Source organism: Carcharhinus amblyrhynchos, chromosome 32 (assembly GCF_965287045.1).
Source record: "Carcharhinus amblyrhynchos chromosome 32, sCarAmb.v2.hapA, whole genome shotgun sequence".
NCBI lineage: Eukaryota > Metazoa > Chordata > Chondrichthyes > Carcharhiniformes > Carcharhinidae > Carcharhinus > Carcharhinus amblyrhynchos.
This window is the reverse complement of record NC_137355.1, coordinates 13,346,819-13,365,335: the sequence shown is the minus strand read 5'-3', so window position 1 is coordinate 13,365,335 and position 18,517 is coordinate 13,346,819. Positions and strand designations below refer to the sequence as shown.

The 18,517-nt window shown below is 44.5% G+C and overlaps 1 protein-coding gene across 2 annotated transcripts in view; it reads left to right on the top strand.

Annotated features, from left to right (window-relative positions):
* The window catches only part of LOC145360760 (dual oxidase 1-like), a 96,766-nt gene that overhangs the window by 29,678 nt on the left and 48,571 nt on the right, over positions 1 to 18,517 (top strand). For both annotated transcript variants that reach the window (XM_080216163.1, XM_080216164.1), the window contains 7 exons: positions 2,189 to 2,291; positions 4,732 to 4,904; positions 5,645 to 5,820; positions 8,345 to 8,463; positions 10,099 to 10,236; positions 11,512 to 11,625; positions 14,921 to 15,123. In XM_080216163.1, coding sequence (XP_080072289.1) covers positions 2,189 to 2,291; positions 4,732 to 4,904; positions 5,645 to 5,820; positions 8,345 to 8,463; positions 10,099 to 10,236; positions 11,512 to 11,625; positions 14,921 to 15,123 — 1,026 coding nt within the window. The remainder of the gene's footprint in view (positions 1 to 2,188; positions 2,292 to 4,731; positions 4,905 to 5,644; positions 5,821 to 8,344; positions 8,464 to 10,098; positions 10,237 to 11,511; positions 11,626 to 14,920; positions 15,124 to 18,517) is intronic.

Here is an 18,517-nt window from a genome sequence, read left to right as displayed (position 1 = left end):
TACTAATTACCGAAAGTCACAAAGTCTACCTGGGGAGGAAGGGCCATCGAACAGACCTGTCTGCCAATCTGATTGATCAACAGCTATGCATCATGGAATCGTTACAGAAGGAGGCATTTTGGCTCTTATGCCTGCACGTTTCGCCAAATGAGCATTATAACATGGTGCCATTCTTCCCGTACCCCTGCACATTGTTTATATTCAAGTAATTATCTGATCATCATCAGGCGACACGGTGTCACAGTGGTTAGCACTGCTGCTTCACAGGGCCAGGGACCCGGGTTCGATTCCCAGCCTTGGATCACTGTCTGTGTGGAGTCTGCATGTTCTCCCCGTGTCTGCGTGGGTTTCCTCCGGGTGCTCCGGTTTCCTTCCGCACTCCAAAGATGTGCGAGTTAGCTGAGTTGGCCATGCTTAATTATCCCTTAATGTCAGGAGGAACCAGTTCGAGTAATTGGGAATAGGGCTTGGATGGAATTATGGTCGGTGCAGACTCGATGGGCAGAGTGGCCTCCTTCTGCACTGTATAGACTCTATGATTCTATGATTCTATAATTCTAATGCGCTGTTGAATGCCTCAATTGAACCTGTCTCCACTTTCAGGCAGTGCATTCCAGACCCCAACCACTCGCTGTGTGATTAAGTATTTCCTCACATCATATTTGCTTCTTTTGAAAACCACTTTAAATCTGTGGCCCTCTCATTCTCAATCATTTTATCATTTTTTTCCCTGTCTCTGTCCAGCCCCCTCATGAATTTGAACATCTCTACCAAATCTCCTCTTAGCCTTCTTCTCTCCAATCTATCCCAATAACTCAAGTTTCTCATTCCTGGAACGATTCTTGTGGACCTCCTCTGTGCTCTCTCCAATGTGTTCACATCCTTCTATAGTGAATTGTAGTCACCACGATGTCAGGCTCACCACACAGGGCAATCGCGGCTGATCATTAATAACACAGGCCTTGCCAGCGATGCGCATCGTAAAAGTATTTTTTGAAAAAGATCCACAGCAATGTAGTTAACTCTCAACTTCCCTCTACAACATTTGTCGGGCCCACTGCCTGAATTTAAGTATATTTATCAGTGTCACAAGTAGGCTTACATTAACACTTCAGTGAAGTTACTGTGAAAATCTCGGGGCGGCACAGTGGTTAGCACTGCTGCCTCACAGTGCCAGGGACAGGGGTTCGATTCCCGGCTTAGGTCACTATCTGTGTGGAGCCTGCACATTCTCCCCGTGTCTGCGTGGGCTTCCTTTGGATGCTCCTGTCTCCTCCGAAAGACGTGCTGGTTAGGTTGATTGGCCATGCTAAATTGCCCCTTAGTGTCAAGGGGGAACTTGGTGTCAAGGGGCACGGGTAGATATATTTCTGATAGACAAGGGATTTAAGGGTTATGGGGAGAAAGCAGGAAAGTGGAACTGATTCACTCCAGATCAGCCATGATCTTATTGAATGGCAGGGCAGGCTCGAAGGGCTAGATGGCCTCCTCCTGCTCCTATTTCTTATGAACTGGCTACAGTAAATGGGAATAGAGCCTGGATGGGATTATGGTCAGCACAGAGTTGATGGGTCAAATGGCCTCCTTCTGCACCGTAGGGATTCTATGATGATCCCCTAATCGCCACACTCTGGCGCCTGTTTGGGTACACTGAGGGGGAATTTAGCAAGGCCAATGCATCTAACCAGCACGTCTTTTGGACTGTGGGAAGAAACCGGAGCTGTCGGAGGAAATTCACACAGACATGGGGAGAACATGCAGACTCCGTACACATAGCGACCCAAGCCAGGAATGGAACCTGGGTCCTTGCCGCTGTGAGGCAGCAGTGCCTCACAGTGCCTCACTGTGCTACCGTGCTGCCCCTGGTTAGTTGTCATCGGCATCCTCTCAAGGGCAAGTAGTGATGCACACCATGGAATAGTGGCCTTACTAGCAATGCCCACATCCTGAAAATAAATAGGAGTGCTACCACCTCATGTTAACACTATGCAGTGCCAGATCAGAGCAGTAACAAAAATTCTAAATGTGAAGCCATTGGTACTTTCTGCTAACAAGCAAATCAAAACAAAATCAGTGTGCATTCTTACAAAATCTACTTTAAGTGTATTTATTTGTGGCATTTATTCTTTATTGGTTGATCTGTTTCTTGTCCATTTACTTGCAAGTTTTGTTGTTTTTTTGCCGCTAGAATCCAAATTTCAAAGAACCACAGGACGTAGATGATGTGATTCTGGGGATGGCTTCTCAGATAGCAGAGCGAGAGGACAACATTGTGGTGTCAGATCTAAGAGGTAAAGATGTCGCCTTTGGATAAGGGTTAAAAAAAACAAAGCTTGACAGGAGCTAAGTTCGCGAGCTGCCAAAAATTGCAAAATTAACTGGGTCCTTTGAGGGCTCCAAACAAGGAATTCCTTGTGTCATGTAACTTGGCCGTGTCTAGTTAAGTAGTTATTTTGTGTGTCAGTAAACAGGGTGTGTGTTGACTACAAAAACGACTGGATTCTGTGCCAATTGGTGTTACACTGAGGTGCTCACCTCAGTGGTACAAAACACAGTAAACAGTTACTGTTGAAGATTAACCAGATAATGCATGGTGAGTACTCAAATCTTTTAAGCTTTTATTACCTGCTAGCAAGGAGAACAGACACAGTGAATTTCACCATGGTGTTCTAACAGAGTTCCGCAAACGATGTTAGTTATAGCACTTTTCAGCCAATGAGAAAGAACATGCCAGTTAAAATGGCAATAGCCTTACAGTTTGGTGTGTACTTCCAACCAATAGAATTTATAATCCTTCATTTGCATGCAAAGTCCACCGCTATAGCATAGCTTTTATCTCCCTTCTTATCCAATAGAAAACCATCTCTTTCATGAGCATAATATGTCAACATATCTTGTTTTTTGATATTTTCATGGTAACTTTGTGTTTTCATCCTGTGACCAAGCCCTAGAATGCAAAGTTTATAAAACTGATATAAGGTTCAGATTAGTTACTTATCCTGCATACACAAGCGCTGGCCTCACTGAAGGCCTTGTTTGAGAATAAGCATTGTCCATTACTTGACAGAATTGTTTGTTACAACTTAATGTTCACAATTGTTGTAACCTTATTTCCACAATATTTCAGGAAAGTCTATCATGCTCTTAAATGGAGGCAAACATGATCTTATATTGAATGATAAATGTGTCTCAAGGAGAAATAAATATTTAAACTTCATCCTCCCCTCTCCAGCTGCATCAGGTGGAAGACAGTGAGTTGTAATGACTGAAAATGTGGTCTGTTTAAATTGGACGCAATGGCCAGAATTTTACTGTCCTGCCTGCCATGGGAATCAAAGTAAGGGATGGAGCATGGAAAAGTTCATGGATGGGATTTTACAGTTTTGGGATGAGCGAGGCCATAAAATCCCACCCAATATATTCTTGAAACAATGGGTATAACATTGGTGAAGTAAGCAGTGGATTTAGATTTCAGTTTTTGCAGAATATGGGTGATTATTTAACCATCTGCATTATAAATAGAATTATAGAATCCCTACAATGCAGAAACAGGCCATTCAGCCCATCGAGCCTGCATTGACAATAATCCTACCCAGGTCCTCGCCCCGTAAGTCTACCCTTCTAATCCCCCCTGCTAATCCGTCCGACACTAAGGAGGAATTCATCATGGCCAATCCATCTAATCTACACACCTTTGGAGTATCCGGAGCACCCAGAGGAAACCCACACAGACATGGGGAGAATGTGCAAACTCCACCAGACAGTGACCCAAACCTGCGAATTGAACCTGGATTGCTGGCACTGTGAGGCAGCAGTGCTAACCACTGTGCCACCATACGAATGGAATACTGTACCTAAGTTCTCCCCCAAGTCTTTCCTTCCATTTTACGCATTCTACATGTTTGAAAATTTGCACAATCCATGTTAAGCTAATTTGAGTTTTCACTGATATGTGTTGGCAAGATTTAAGATTATCAGCCAGCCCTACAAAGTGGCTCACTTATGCTTGCTAGAAGTTGCAGGCATTCATACACAGGACCTGACCTATGAAAACAAAAGGAACATGACCAGCCATTGCACCTTTTTTGAATCACACAAAAGCATAGGGAATTTGATATGATTTATTATTGTCACATGTATTGGGATATAGTGAAAAGTATTGTTTCTTGCGCACTGTACAGACAAAACATAGCCTTCATAGAGTACATTAGGGGAGAAGTAAAGGAGAGGGTGCAGAATGTAGTGTTACAGTCACAGCTAGAGTGTACAGAAAATCAGCTTAATATATGGTAGGTCCATTCAAAAGTCTGATGGCAGCAGGGAAGAAGCTCTTCTTGAGTCTGTTGGTGTTACAATAATTCCCTGGTGTATTCTCCATGGCATGCCTAGATCAGTAAGAAGTTTCACAGCACCAGGTTAAAGTCCAACAGGTTTATTTGGTAGTAAACACCACTAGCTTTCAGAAAGCTGTTCCACATCATGCCTAGACCAGAGTTGACTTTCTTATGCAGTACATATAATTGCCCCTTTGAAATTTGACCTTCTTGTGTCTGTCCCGCTAAGTACAAGGTGAAAAGCTTTGATGATGCTTGTCTTTTTTCATCAATATGAAGTTTTGTTGCGAACTGGTATTGGTTTGCAGACTGCATTCAGCCCTGCTGATCCACTGCAATTATTTGACTGGCTTAAAGAGCTTGCGGTCCTGTTGACTATGATACTTATCTATTACAGATTACATGTATGGACCTCTGAGGTTTACAAGATCAGACTTGGTTGCTCTTGATATCCAGAGGGGGAGAGACAGCGGCCTTCAAAGTTACAATCAAGCACGTCAAGCCTTTGATCTCCAGCCAGTCACAAACTGGTCAAGCATTAATATTCGCCTTCACAAGGAGAAGCCAGAGGTTAGATAATTGCTGACTCCGAGCTTGGAAAGAGTGACAGGAAGAAACTTTACCAAAAGTTAAGCAATGTACCTGATTTAAAATATAGTTCTGAGCATAGGCAATAGCACCATGAAATGTCTGCACTCCTCAATGTTCTAATTATCCACAATATTCCACCACTAGATCAATTGGAAAAGCATGGGGCAAGTCTATCTTGGTGCCCAGAAAGGGTTTTGATTTGATTTGATTTATTATTGTCACATGTATTAGTATACAGTGAAAAGTATTGTTCCCTGCGCGCTATACAGACAAACCATACCATTCATAGAGAAGGAAAGGAGAGAGTGCAGCATGCAGTGTTACAGTCATAGCTAGGGTGTAGAGATATTGGTACATGACTCAGCATTTTGTATCCTTTTTCCTGACGGAAGAAGGTGGAAGAGAGAATGACTGGGGTGCGTGGGGGTCCTTAATTATGCTGAGTGCTTTGTTGAGGCAGCGGGAAGAGTAGACAGAGTCAATGGATGGGACCTCTCATGGGGTAACTAATCTCTATGGGCTGAATGCACTGCAGAGATTCTATGATTCTATAAACGGTTAAACTGAATCCACATTCCTCATGACGAATGCCAAAGAACCCACAGCATTTGAAGATGCCACGTGAATAACATCAATTTTTTTCAGCTTCTTGCATGCATAACAAACAGATGATTTCTTAGATCTTCCTTGAGTGATATATTGTCTCTCTTGTCACCCAGTTCTTTGCCCAGTTGGCAGCACTCTACAAGAATGACCTCTCCAAACTGGAGATGCTGGTTGGAGGCTTTCTAGAAAGTGGTGGGGACTCTGAGCGACTCTTCCCCGCCCTCATCAGAGAACAGTTTGAACGCATACGGGACGGAGATAGATTCTGGTTTGAAAATACCAAGAATGGGTGAGTGAAGACCATTTTTATATTTCTTTCCCCATTTGGCACGTGGTCCAGTGTTTGGAAGGAGTGAAAATCCTTCATGGGCACGACCTCAGGCTGAAGGGACGATCCCCAAGATGAGGAGGAATTTCTTCAGCCAGAGGGTCCTGAATCTGTGGAACTGTTTGCTGCAGAGGGCTGTGGAGACCAGGTCATTGAGTGTCTTTGAGACAGTAATAGATAGGATATGAAGATCAGGGGTTATGCCGATAAGGCAGGAGAATGGGGATGAGAAAAATATCAGCCATTATTGAATGGTGGAGCAGGCTTGATGGGCCGAGTGGCCTAGTTCTGTTCCTGTGTCTTATAGTCTTATGAATAAAGGATGCCTCACATCCTTTAAAAAGTACCTGGATGAGTACTTGGCACGCCATAACATTCAAGGCTATGGGCCAAGTGCTGGCAAGTGGGATTAGGTGGGCAGGTCAGGGCCTTTCATGTGTTGGTGCAGACTCAATGGGCCAGAGGGCCTCTCCTGCACTGTGGTATTCTGTGAATCTTCTCATGACCCATTCCAAAGGCAGGATTTTCCGGCCACCCTCACCCCAAGACCGCAAAAATCCCTCCCCAAGTCAATGGACCTTTGCATGGTCCGGCCCCCCCTGCCTGCTACGATTCTCGTGGTGGGCAGGGTGGTAAAATTCTGCGCTAAACAAAAGGTTGAAAATTGTTTACACGCCTCCAGGTATGAAACCCCAGGAGATGGGCTGCTTTCAAACAAAATGGACTGATCATCAGGATGTTCTCTGGTGCCAATCTCTTCAGAGTTAGTGGTGATTCTAGAGACAGATGCTAATTCCGACACCCTCCCCAGAAGCCACCCTACTCTCCAAAATCCCAGAACTCAATCCTGAATTCGAGAAAAGGGTTTCTACCTGTAAATCTGTAAGCATTCTTAAGCATTTCAGCCCTTGGATGAAAGTTCTCTGAAGAGGCACTGCGGCAATTCAGCAAAGATCCTTAGACGGCAGCTTCCAAACCCACAACCACTACCACCTAGAAGGACAAGGGCAGCAGGTACACGGGGACACCACCACCTGCAATTTCCCCTCCAACCCACTCACCATCCTGACTTGGAAATATATCGGCCGTTCCTTCACAGTCGGTGGGTCAAGATCCTGGAATTCCCTCCCTAACGACATTGTGGGTCAACCCACAGCACGTGGGCTACAGCGATTCAAGAAGGCAGCTCACCACCACCTTCTCAAGGGCAACTAGGGATGGACAATAAATGCTGGCCTAGCCAGCGACACCCATGTCCCACGAATAAATGTAAAAATATATACAAAAGCATTTCCATTGGTGAAGTTTAGAATGTGACAGTTTGATGGGCACCTTTAACAAGTAACATCTCAGTTTGTTCCTCATAGGCAATTGAGTTCTTTTCTTCGACTTGAGCTTTTTACTCTGTTTACTGGGGAGGTGGAGGCATAGTTGTTTTGTGATGGACTAGTAATCCAGAGAACCAGGATAATGCTCTAGAGATCTGAGTTCGAATCCCACCACAGCAGATGGTGAAAGTTTAAATTCAATAAAAAAAACCTGGAATTAAATCTAATCGTGACTATGAAACCATTGTCGATTGTCACAAAATTGTCATCTGGTTCACTAATGTCCTTTTAGGGAAGGAAATCTGCCATCCTTACCCGGTCTGGCCTATGTATGACTCCAGACCGAAAGCAATGTGGTTGATTGTTAAATGTCCTCAGTTCAAGGGTAATTAGGGATGGGCAACAAATGCTGACCCAGTCAGCAATGTCCACATCCCCTGAATGAATAAATAATAAAAACAAACTCTACCTTGAAAGAATGTTTAGCACTGCTGCCTCTCAGCCCCAAGGACCCGGGTTCGATTCCCAGCTTGGGTCACTTTCTGTGTGGAGTTTGCACTTTCTCCCTGTGTCTGCGTGGGTTTCTTCCGGGTGATCCGGTTTCCTCCCACAGTATGAAAGGCACGCAGATCTGGTAGATTGGCCATGCTAAATTCTCTCTCAGTGTACCCAAGCAGGCGCCAGAATGTGGTGATTTGGGGATTTTCACAGTAACTTCATTGCACCGTTAATGTAAACCTACTTATGACAAATAAATAAACTTTAATTTTTTTGCAGGTGTGACAATGTGACTCAAATCGGGAGAGCCAGGGGTTAAATTAGGAAGCTTTCGCTGTACTTGGCAGATTTGGTTGCATGCACAGCTTTAAACATTTACACGCTGTATATCAGATGTAATTATCAAAACATCTTAATACCTCTCCCAATTATATGTCCAGCAACAGTTGGAGGAGAGGGTCTCAAAGTGGGGATTGGAAAAGAGACATAGCCATTCATACCACTGTAACGAGGCCGGAGAATTTTACAGCCAGCCAAATCTTCATTCACTGCAGTGGAAAGGCAGAACATTGCCAGCATGAATGGTGGTAAGATTGTAGCTATTGGTTAAAGACAATGAAAATGAGCGGCTGGTAACCTGTAAATTGTGTCCCTTCTAGACTTTTTACACCAAGGGAACTTGAAGCCATTTGGAATACCACGTACGTTGATGTGTTGCTGCTGACAACAAATACAAGGCCTCAGGATATACAGCCTCATGTTTTTTTCTGGAAGGACGGTAAGCATCGTGGAGCCAAGACAAACTATGCCTCTGGCAATGAGTTAACACAGAGCAAGATGTTTATTTAAATCTCTATCAATAATCTTCAGTAGGAAAACCCCCGGGTCTTGTCAATAGAAAGGCAACATTGAGTTGAATTGCAAGGTCTGGGTTAATCTCACAAATGGCTACCTTTGCTGTTCACTTGACTGAATGATTGCAGCTCCAACAACACTCAAGAAGCTCGTCACCACCCAGGAGAAAGCAGCCCGCTTGATTGACACCCCCCCATCACCTTAAACATTCAGTCACTCCACTACCGACAGTGTCAGCAGTGCGTACCATCTACAAGATGCACTGCAACAACTCACTAAGTCTCCTTCCAAAACCGGAACCTCTGCTACCCAGAAGGACAAGGGCAGCAGAAGCATGGGAACACCTATCACCAGGAAGTTCCCCACCAAGACGCACACCATCCCGACTTGGAAATATATCAGCTGTTCTTTCACGGTCACTGGGTCAAAATCCTGGAATTCCTTCCCTAATAGCACTGTGGGTATACCTACACCATACAGTTCAAGATAGATGTTCAACACCACCTTCTTAAGGGCAATTAGGGATGGACAATAAATGCTGCCCTGGCCAGAATCACCCACATCACATGAAAGAACAAAAAAAACACTTTCTATTTACATACAACACCTTCACCTCCAGGTTTTAAAAGAAAAAACAAGTGCATTAATCTGTCATATTATCAGTACTCTAACCTTTAAAATACATGAATATAGTGTGAAGAATATCACAGGATACCAAAGTTGCGGAACTGCAGAGTTTAATCACCAACACATTCTGCAATGATTATATTGTATAATCATTTAACTCTTACTTTGATAGTCTCAACAGACAGCATTTAGAAAAGTGAGCCCTGTGCGTGTTAGTCTTAAATACTTTGAAAGAATGAAAGGAAATCTTCATAGAATCGTAGAATGCCGACAGTGCAGAAAAAGGCCATTTTACCCTTCAACCCTGTACTGTCTCTCTGACAGAGTATCTTACCCAGGCCCTGTCCCCATAACCCTTCACATTTTACCACTGTTAATTGACTTAACCTACACATCTTGACACTAAGGGGCAATTTAGCATGGTCAATCCCCCTACCTTGTATGTCTTTGGACACTAAGGGACAATTTAGCATGGCCAATCCCCAAACTTGTACATCTTTGGACACTAGGGCAATTCAGCATGGCCAATCCCCTAAACTGCACATCTTTGGACAATAAAGGGCAATTTAGCATGGCAAATCTCCCTAACATGTACATCTTTGGACACTAAGGGGCAATTTAGCAAGGCCATTCCCACTAACTTGGACATCTTTGGATAATATGGGGCAATTTAGCATGACCAATCCCACTAACCTACACATCTTTGGATAGTAAGGGGCAGTTTAGCATGTCCAATCCACCTAACCTGCACATCTTTGGACTGTGGGAGGAACCTGGCACACCTGGAGGAAACCCATGCAGTGACACACCTGAGGCCGGAATTGAACCAGGGTCTGTGGCACTGTGAGGCAGCAGTGCTAACCTGCATTGGTAGGTTTAAGAAACGGTTAATCTCAAGTCCTTTGCTAATTTGTATTTTTTATGCTTGCAGGTGACCCTTGTGCTCAGCCAAAGCAGCTGAACGATTCTGACATGGAGCCATGTGTAAAAGTCAGCACAATTCATTACTTTCAAGGCAGCGGCGCAGGCTTTGGGATTCTTATTGTGGCACTTTGTTGCTTCCCCTTAGGTAAGTACACATGAAGAGAAATGGATTTACCATGTAGCTCATCGTAGATGGTGAGATTTGATTACTCTATCCGAGAACTTACTGATGATCATGAAATCATTGCCGATTGTCGGAAAAACCCATCTGCTTCACTAATGTCCTTTAGGGAAGGAAATCTGCTGTCCTTACCTGGTCTGGCCTACATGTGACTCCAGAGCCACAGCAATGTGGTTGACTCTCAACTTCCCTTGGGCAACTAGGGATGGGTAATAAATGCTGGCTGTAATTGATAGGGATGGCATAGATACATAGACAAAGGGAATGTAAATGGTGATGATAAAGGCTAGGAATGGTGCCAATAGAATCCATTAAGAGACCAGAATGTGTAAATGTCAGAACAAAGGTGCAGATTGTAGGAAAGTAGCAAATGGTCCTAGTGGAGTGGAGGGGGGAAGGTGAAACAAGATGGAAAGTGAAATATTAGAAGTGGAAAAGTAAGAATATAAAGTAACAAAAATAGATCAATAAGATGAAAAGAAGAAATGAATTCAAATAAATCGAGGTGCAGTGGGAGTGGAGGGAGGGATAACGCTCTGATGCTGTTGAACTCATTGTTGAGTCTGGAATCTGTAAAGTGACTAATCTGAAGGTGAGGTGCTGTACCTCCAGTTTACTGATGAAAGGTGCAGTTGTACAGGGCATCGGTGAGGCCACACCTGGAGTACTGTGTGTGGCTTTCATGTCCTTATCTGCGGAAGGATGTCCTTGCTACAGAGAGAGTGCAGTGAAGATTTACTAGACTGATTCCTGCGATGGCAGGTCTGTCATACAAGGAGCGACTAAGTCGATTTAGGATTATATTCACTGGAGTTTAGAAGAGTGAGAGGGGATTTCGTAGAAGCTTATAAAATTCTAACAGGGTTAGACAGGAGAGATTCAGAAAGAATGCTCCCAATGGTGAGAGAGTCCAGAACTCGGGGTCATAGTTTGAGGATAAGGGGTAAACATTTTAGAACTGAGGTGAGGAGAAGTTTCTTCACCCAGAGAGTTGCGAACATGTGGAATTCACTACTCACAGAATGTAGTTGAGGCCAAAACATTGTGTGATTTCAAGAAGAAATTAGATGCTGCCAGAGGGGGTAAAGGAATCAAGAGAAATGGGGGGAATCGGGATATTGTATTTGAGGATCAGCCATGATTGTAATGAATGGTGGAGCAAGGTCGAAGGGCCGAACAGCCTCCTCCTGCTTCTAGTTTGTATGTTTCTGTGTAATAAATTATGTTTTTTATTTATAGCTGCCTTATTGATGGCTTTCACTGTTGCCATTGTTCGAAAGAAAGAAAAGAAAACATTACAGAAAAGAAGAGTTTCTGTGAGGGCAACAATGGATTCCGGAAATAAAATCCCAGGTATCAATTATAACATTCCAAAATGAAATATTTTATGTGGGAGAGTTGCCCAGATTATGCACATCTTCTCGTTGCTAATTATTAATGATGGTTTCATTGCATTTTTGAATTTAAAATTTTTAAAGTTTATTTATTCAAATCACAAGTCAGCTTACATTAACACTGCAATGAAGTTACCGTGAAAATCCCCTAGTCGTCACACTGGCGCCTGTTTGGGTACACTGAGGGAGAATTTAACATGGACAATGTGCCTAAGTAGCAAGTTTTTTGGACTGTGGGAGGAAACCATAGCACCCGGAGGCAACCCACGCAGACACGGGGAGAATGTGCGAACTCCACACAGACAGTGACCCGAGCAAGGAATTGAAGCCAGGTCTCTGGCACTGTGAGGCAGCAGTGCTAACCACTCCAAAGATGTGCAGGTTAGGTGGATTGGCCATGCCAAATTGTTCCTTAGTGTCCAAAGATGTGCAGGTTAGGTGGATTGGCCATGCTAAATTGTCCCTTAGTATCAGCGGGATTAGCAGGGTAAATGCGTGGGGTTATGGGATAGGGCCTGAGTGGAATGTTTGCCAGTGCAGGCTTGATGGGCCAAATGGCCTATTTCTGCACTGTAGGGATTCTATAATTCACTGTGCCACCATGCTACCCTTAGAACACAAACAACATGTGGGACCTGCACGTTTATAAGCTGGGAGTAACTAGAGAGGGGAACTCCAGGAATATACTGACTATTGTACCCCTGGTTCTAGATCCAACAAGAGGAAGCATCCTCTCTGCATCCACTCTGGCAATACCCCTCAGGATCCTAAATGAACACAAAGTAATGCGGATGCTGGAATCTGAAACAAATACAGAAAAATGCTGGAAAATCTCAGGAGGTCAGAGAGCCTCTGTTTAATCTTAGCAGGTTTGAGAGCATCTGCTCTGATGAAGGGTCATCTGGGCTCGAAACGTTGGCTCTATTCTCTGTCCACAGATGCTGTCAGACCTGGTGAGATTTTACAGCATTTTTCTGTTTTTGTCCCATCAGGATATCAAAGGTTTCGACCAAGTAGCCTCTTACTCTTCTAAACTCTAGTGGACACAAACCTAACCAGTCCAAACTCTACTCATCAGACACCACACCCATTCTTGGTATTGGTCTAGTAAACCTTCTCCCATCTACTTTGAATGCATTTACATCTTTCCTTAAATAAGGTGACCAATACTGTAGACTAATTGGGCGTGATTTTACAGCCTCACTCAACCCAACACCAGAAAATCCTGCCTGAGGTCAACAGACATTTGCATTGTCTGCACCTTGCCTGCATCGATTCTGGGGCGGAAGAATTCCGACGATTGTCTCTCTTTTTCTTTCCAAACCAGTGTGGTATCCTGGACCATGACCAATGGCTTATGTTGACTGATTAAGCCAACTTCCCTTTTCATTCCACGGGTTTCCAGAATTTACATCCGTCTTGTGGGGACCCAATTCTTAAATTTAAGCTTAGTTATTAGTAAGTACATTTAATTAAGTATTTTTGTTTTTTAGTGTCAGAAGTCGACTTACATTCACATTGTAATGAAGTTACTGTGAAAATCCCCTAGTTAGCACACTCTGGCGCCTGTTCAGGTACACTGAGGGAGAACTTAGCCAAAGTACCTAAACTGCACATCTTTAGACTGTGGGAGGAAACCAGAGCACCCGGAGGAAACCCACACAGACACGGGGAGAACGTGCAGACTCCGCACAGACAGTGAGCCAAGCCGGGAATCGAACCCGGGTCCCTGGCGCTGTGAGGCAGCAGTGCTAACCATTGTGCCACCGTGCCGCCCCAACCACTTCATTGAGCTACTTACTGCTTGTTCCTACTGTTTGCAAAAAAGGTTGAGGTAATGGTTGTAAAATAATTCCTACTCACTTCAGAGAATGCAATCAATACAATGTTATTTATTCTCCTACACATATGTCCTTCCTTAATGCATTCCACATACTTCACAATTTTCATGGATCACTTAAACCCAAACTTATTATCCAGTAAATACTTCAGCTCTTTGGCATTTGTATCAGATGATGAGCTGCACCTGAATTTCCACAGAAGTGTCTATAATTTGATTTACTGCGGTGATTGGGTTCGGAATTATGTGCTTGTGACGTTTAACTCTGTAACTAAATGTAAGACTGGGTAAATATTGACCATGTGTGTGATCCATCGGGCTCATACACAACAACAATAACCCCTTGTTTACTTGGTTCTGGAGGGAATGCTTCTCATTTCTCACGCTGAATGACTGTGCCAAGTTACAGCCCATGTGTCCACACCCACTGACAACTGGTTTCGGAACAATGCACGTTACTTTCACTGAGAATCCCTACAGTGAAGAAGGAGGTCATTGAGCCCATTGATTCTCGACCAACTCTCTGACAGATTTCTTTCCAAGTTCCACCTTGGAAGGGTGGGAAAATCCCACCCTTTGTGAGGGGCGGAATGGATTCCTGCACCAAGTCAATATCTCTTCAGGTCACTCTGTTGGCCCAGCGGCACAGTGGTTAGCACTACTGCCTCACAGCGCCAGGATCCCAGGTTCAATTCCGGCCTTGAGTCACTGTCTGTGTGGAGTTTCACACGTTCTCCCCATGTCTGCGTGTGTTTCCCCCGGGTGCACGTTCATCCCGACCCGCCCCTCTCCGCACCAGGTGCCTGTAGATCAGGAGCGTGGGATTGAAGTGCAAACAAAACATTAATAAAGGGTTCTTCAGGAAAACAAAAAGGGTATGCAATCTAAAACACAGAACGTAGACATGGTCCATGGACTCCACAAGGCCATAGAAGGGGCAAGCTTGGGAGCCCATGGACCTAAAAAACCTATGGTTGTACGGTACTGCTGCCTGCAACACCCTCCACCCCAGGTCCCCAAGATAACTGGGGGAAACCCCTCTGTAGAGGGACCTCCATTGGGGACCTTCGCGCCTGGCGGCAACGAGGCCCAACAAGGTGCATCCAGGCGACAGGCGAGGACGTGGTAATGGAAGGTGTGCAGCAGCAGCCCGTACAGGAAATGCCTCCGTCCGGTAGAAAAGGGCACAGAGGACATTTCCGTGAGGCGGCTCATGTTGTGGGGCACCTGACCTGGGTGGGTGGGTGGGTGGTGGGGTGGGGGTGTCTAAGGGTTCATCAGGCAGTTCATACTGTAGTAAGCCAACCTCATTAGCCTGGCTGAAGTCATCACAACTGCCTAGCCAGAGACAGAGTCTTCTGTTATCTCCCAAAATGCTCCTTACCTCATGTACGTTCTCTCCTGTTACATTTAGTTTGTGAATGGCAAGGTCCCAAGGCTCCGTCCCGGCCTGTCAACATTGTCTTCGACTCCAGCAAAAACATTAAGGTCATGGACAGCAAACGTGCCCTGATCCGAACCATCAACCTATGTCAGGGGGGCTTCGCTGATATTATTCAATCCACCAACAATAAACAGAAAGCATTGCTGTTGAAGGTCCCCAAGGAATATGATCTGGTAAGCAAGAACTCAGCCATAGAATCTACAGTGCAGAAGGAGGCCATTCAGCCCATCGAGCCTGCACTGACGCAGGCCCTATTGCCGTTCCCCCCTGTGGGAGGAAACTGGAGGAAACTCACGCAGACACGGGGAGGATGTGCAAACTCCACACAGACAGTGACTCGAGGTCGGAATTGAACCCGGAACCCTAGCGCTGAGGCAGCAGTGCCAGCCACTGTTCCGCCATGCAGTGCTCGTGTTTCTGAATACATGCTTTCAATTTTCAAGGACCCCCCCTTCCCCCTACGCACACCCCCCCACTCTCCATTGCGGTTTGGTTGGGTCCAATGCTCTTGTGAGAGAGTTGGCACAGACTCGATAGGCCGAATGAGATTCTGCGGTAAAGAGGAGGAAAGTATGTGAATTGAATATGCAGTTTAACAAACATTGAAGTTCCAAATGTTTGCCCAAACTGCCCATGATTGGGTGCCACAGTGGTTAGCACGGCTGCCTCACAGCGCCAGGGACCCAGGTTCGATTCCCGGCTTAGGTTGCTCTCTATGTGGAGTTTGCACATTCTCCCCATGTGGGTTTCCTCCAGGGCGCTCCTGTTTCCTCCCACAATCCAAAGCTGTGCGGGTTAGGTGGATTGGCCATGCTAAATTAACCCTTTGCTGTCAAGGGGACTGGTAAGGGTAACTGCAAGGGGTTAAGGGGATAGGGCCTTGGGGGGAATTGTGGTCAGTGCAGACTCGATGGGCCTCCTTGTGCACTATAGCATTCCACAGAATCTAAAAGGACCTCTTCATTTTATCCTGGTTGCAAATCGGAGTTTTTTTTTACTGGGGACCGGTCCTGCCTTTCTTTGGAATCAACCTGCCCAACTTATATGTTTTGCTGAGTTGTCTTTAGAACAGATGAGCGACAAAGGCTGCTTTCTTTGATTCTGACCTGTCACGTCAATGAGCCAAAAATGTTCTATTCTTCCTTCCTTCCTAAAAATATCCTTCTATTGTTTGACTTGTCAAATGTCAAAATCTGTGGCACCTCAAAACTGATGAGTCCACAAAGCATGGATTCAATTCACAGAGGGTTTGCCTAACTGGTTTTGGCCTGTTTCTGCTTTTATATAGTTAATATAAATGCCAAAGTTGACAATTACTTTTCTAATTTTTGATTTACATTTGCCAGGCAAAGTGATTAGCACAAAGTGATTGAGATTTGACTGATTGATTTGATTTACTATTGTCACATGTATTGGGATACAGTGAAAAGTATTGTTCCTTGCATGCTATACAGACAAAGCATACCGTTCATAGAGTACGCAGGTGAGCAGGAAATGAGCAAGTGCAGAATGTAGCGTTGCAGTCATAGTTAGGGTGTGGAGAAAGATCATCTTGACATAGGATAGTCCACTCAAAAGTCTGATGGCAGCAGGGAAGAAGCTGTTCTTGAGTCGGTTGATTTGATTTGATTTATTATTGTCACATGTATTAGTATACAGGGAAAAGTATTGTTTCTTTCGCACTATACAGACAAAGCATACCATTCATAGACTATATAGGAGAGAAGGAAACGAGAGGGTGCAGAATGTAATGTTACAGTCGTAGCCAGGGTGTAGAGAAAGATGAACTTAATGTGAGGTAGGTCCATTCAAAAGACTGATGGCAGCAGGGAGGAAGCTTGAGTCGGTTGGTACATAATCTTAGACTTTTGTGTCTTTTATCCAACAGAAGAAGGGGGAAGAGAGTATGTCTGGAGTGCATGGGGTCCTTAATTAGGCTGGCTGCTTTTCTGAGAAAGTGGGAAGTGTAGACAGAGTCAATGGATGAGAGGCTGGTTTGCGTGATGGATTGGGCTACATTCACGAGCTTTTGTAGTTCCTTGAGGTGTTGGGCAGAGCAGGAGCCGTCCAGAATGTGATAGAACCAGAAAGAATGCTTTCTATGGCGCATTTGTAAAAGTTAGTGAGAGTCATAGCTGACATGCCAAATTTCCTTAGCCTTCTGAGAAAGTGGAAGTGTTAAATGGGGAGACCTCTTATTCTTAAAATGTGTCCCCTGGTTCTACTCTGCTCCATGGGTGGAAACACCCTGCTATCTAGGCTGTCAAGTCCCCCTTGTGACAATATTATGCCTTTTAAGAAATGTATTCGAGTCATATTCTTGTGCAGGATCTGGAGTTGCTCTGTCTACTGGTACCCTGTAGCGTTGCTGCAGCAGCATAATTACTTCTAATGGCTTGAATGTTGGCTGTAATCTGAACTAATATTGCTCTGCCGTTTTCCGCTGGGATTTTACAGAGTGGGGCTCCATTGGGATGATTGGCAGATATAGTCATGTGACAGGGGAAGCTGGATTTTGTTCACAATATATTCAAGCTAAGATGCTGCTTTTGTGTGAAGAGAGAACAGTGTCTCTTTTTTACCCATCTCTGAAGTCTGGAGACTGGAAGCTGTCAGAGACTATATTTACCTTTCTGAGATTTTGCTGTTTTGATGATATAGCCTTCTCTGAAAACTGCTGTCGGGATCTCTGTCCAGAAGTGTTAAAAAGCTGAAAATTCAGCATTGCGTGAGCATACTTGTTTTTGTGCTAATATCTAATACTAATGACTGAAGAAGGATGTATGTCTATAGGGTCATAGAGTCATGGAGGTTTACAGCATGGAAACCCCTAAACTAATCCCAATTGCCTGCATTTGGCCCATATCCCTCTAAACCTATCGTATCCATGTAACTATCTAAATGCTTTTTAAAAGATAAAATTGTACCCGCCTCTACTATTACCTCTGGCAGCTTGTTCCAGATACTCACCACCCTCTGTGTAAAAAAATTGCCTCTTTGGACACTTTTGTATCTCTCGCCTCTCACCTTAAACCTGTGCCCTCTAGTTTTAGACTCCCCTACCTTTGGGACAAGACATTGACTATCTACCTTGTCTGTGCCCCTCATTATTTTATAGATCTCCATAAGGTCACCTCTCAGCCTTCTATGCGCCAGAGAGAAAAGTTCCGGTCTATTCAGCTTCTCTTATAACTCAATCCATCAACTCCCAGTAGCATCCGAGTAAATCTTTTCTGCACTCATTCTAGTTTAATAATATCCTTTCTATAATAGGGTGACCAGAATTGCACACAGTATTCCAAGTGTGGCCTTACCAATGTCTTGTACAACTTCAACAAGACGTCCCAACTCCTGTATTCAGTGTTGTGACTGACGAAACCAAGCATACCAAATTAACAGGGTGCACTCCAAACTGACAGGGGGCACTCCTAATTAACATGGGACACTCCAGATTGACGTGTAGCACTCCTAATTGACAGAGGGCATTCCTAATTGATAGCTGACACGCCTAATTGACAGGGGCACTCTGTCAACTAGGAGGGCAAGTGTCCCCTATCAGGAGGGTGC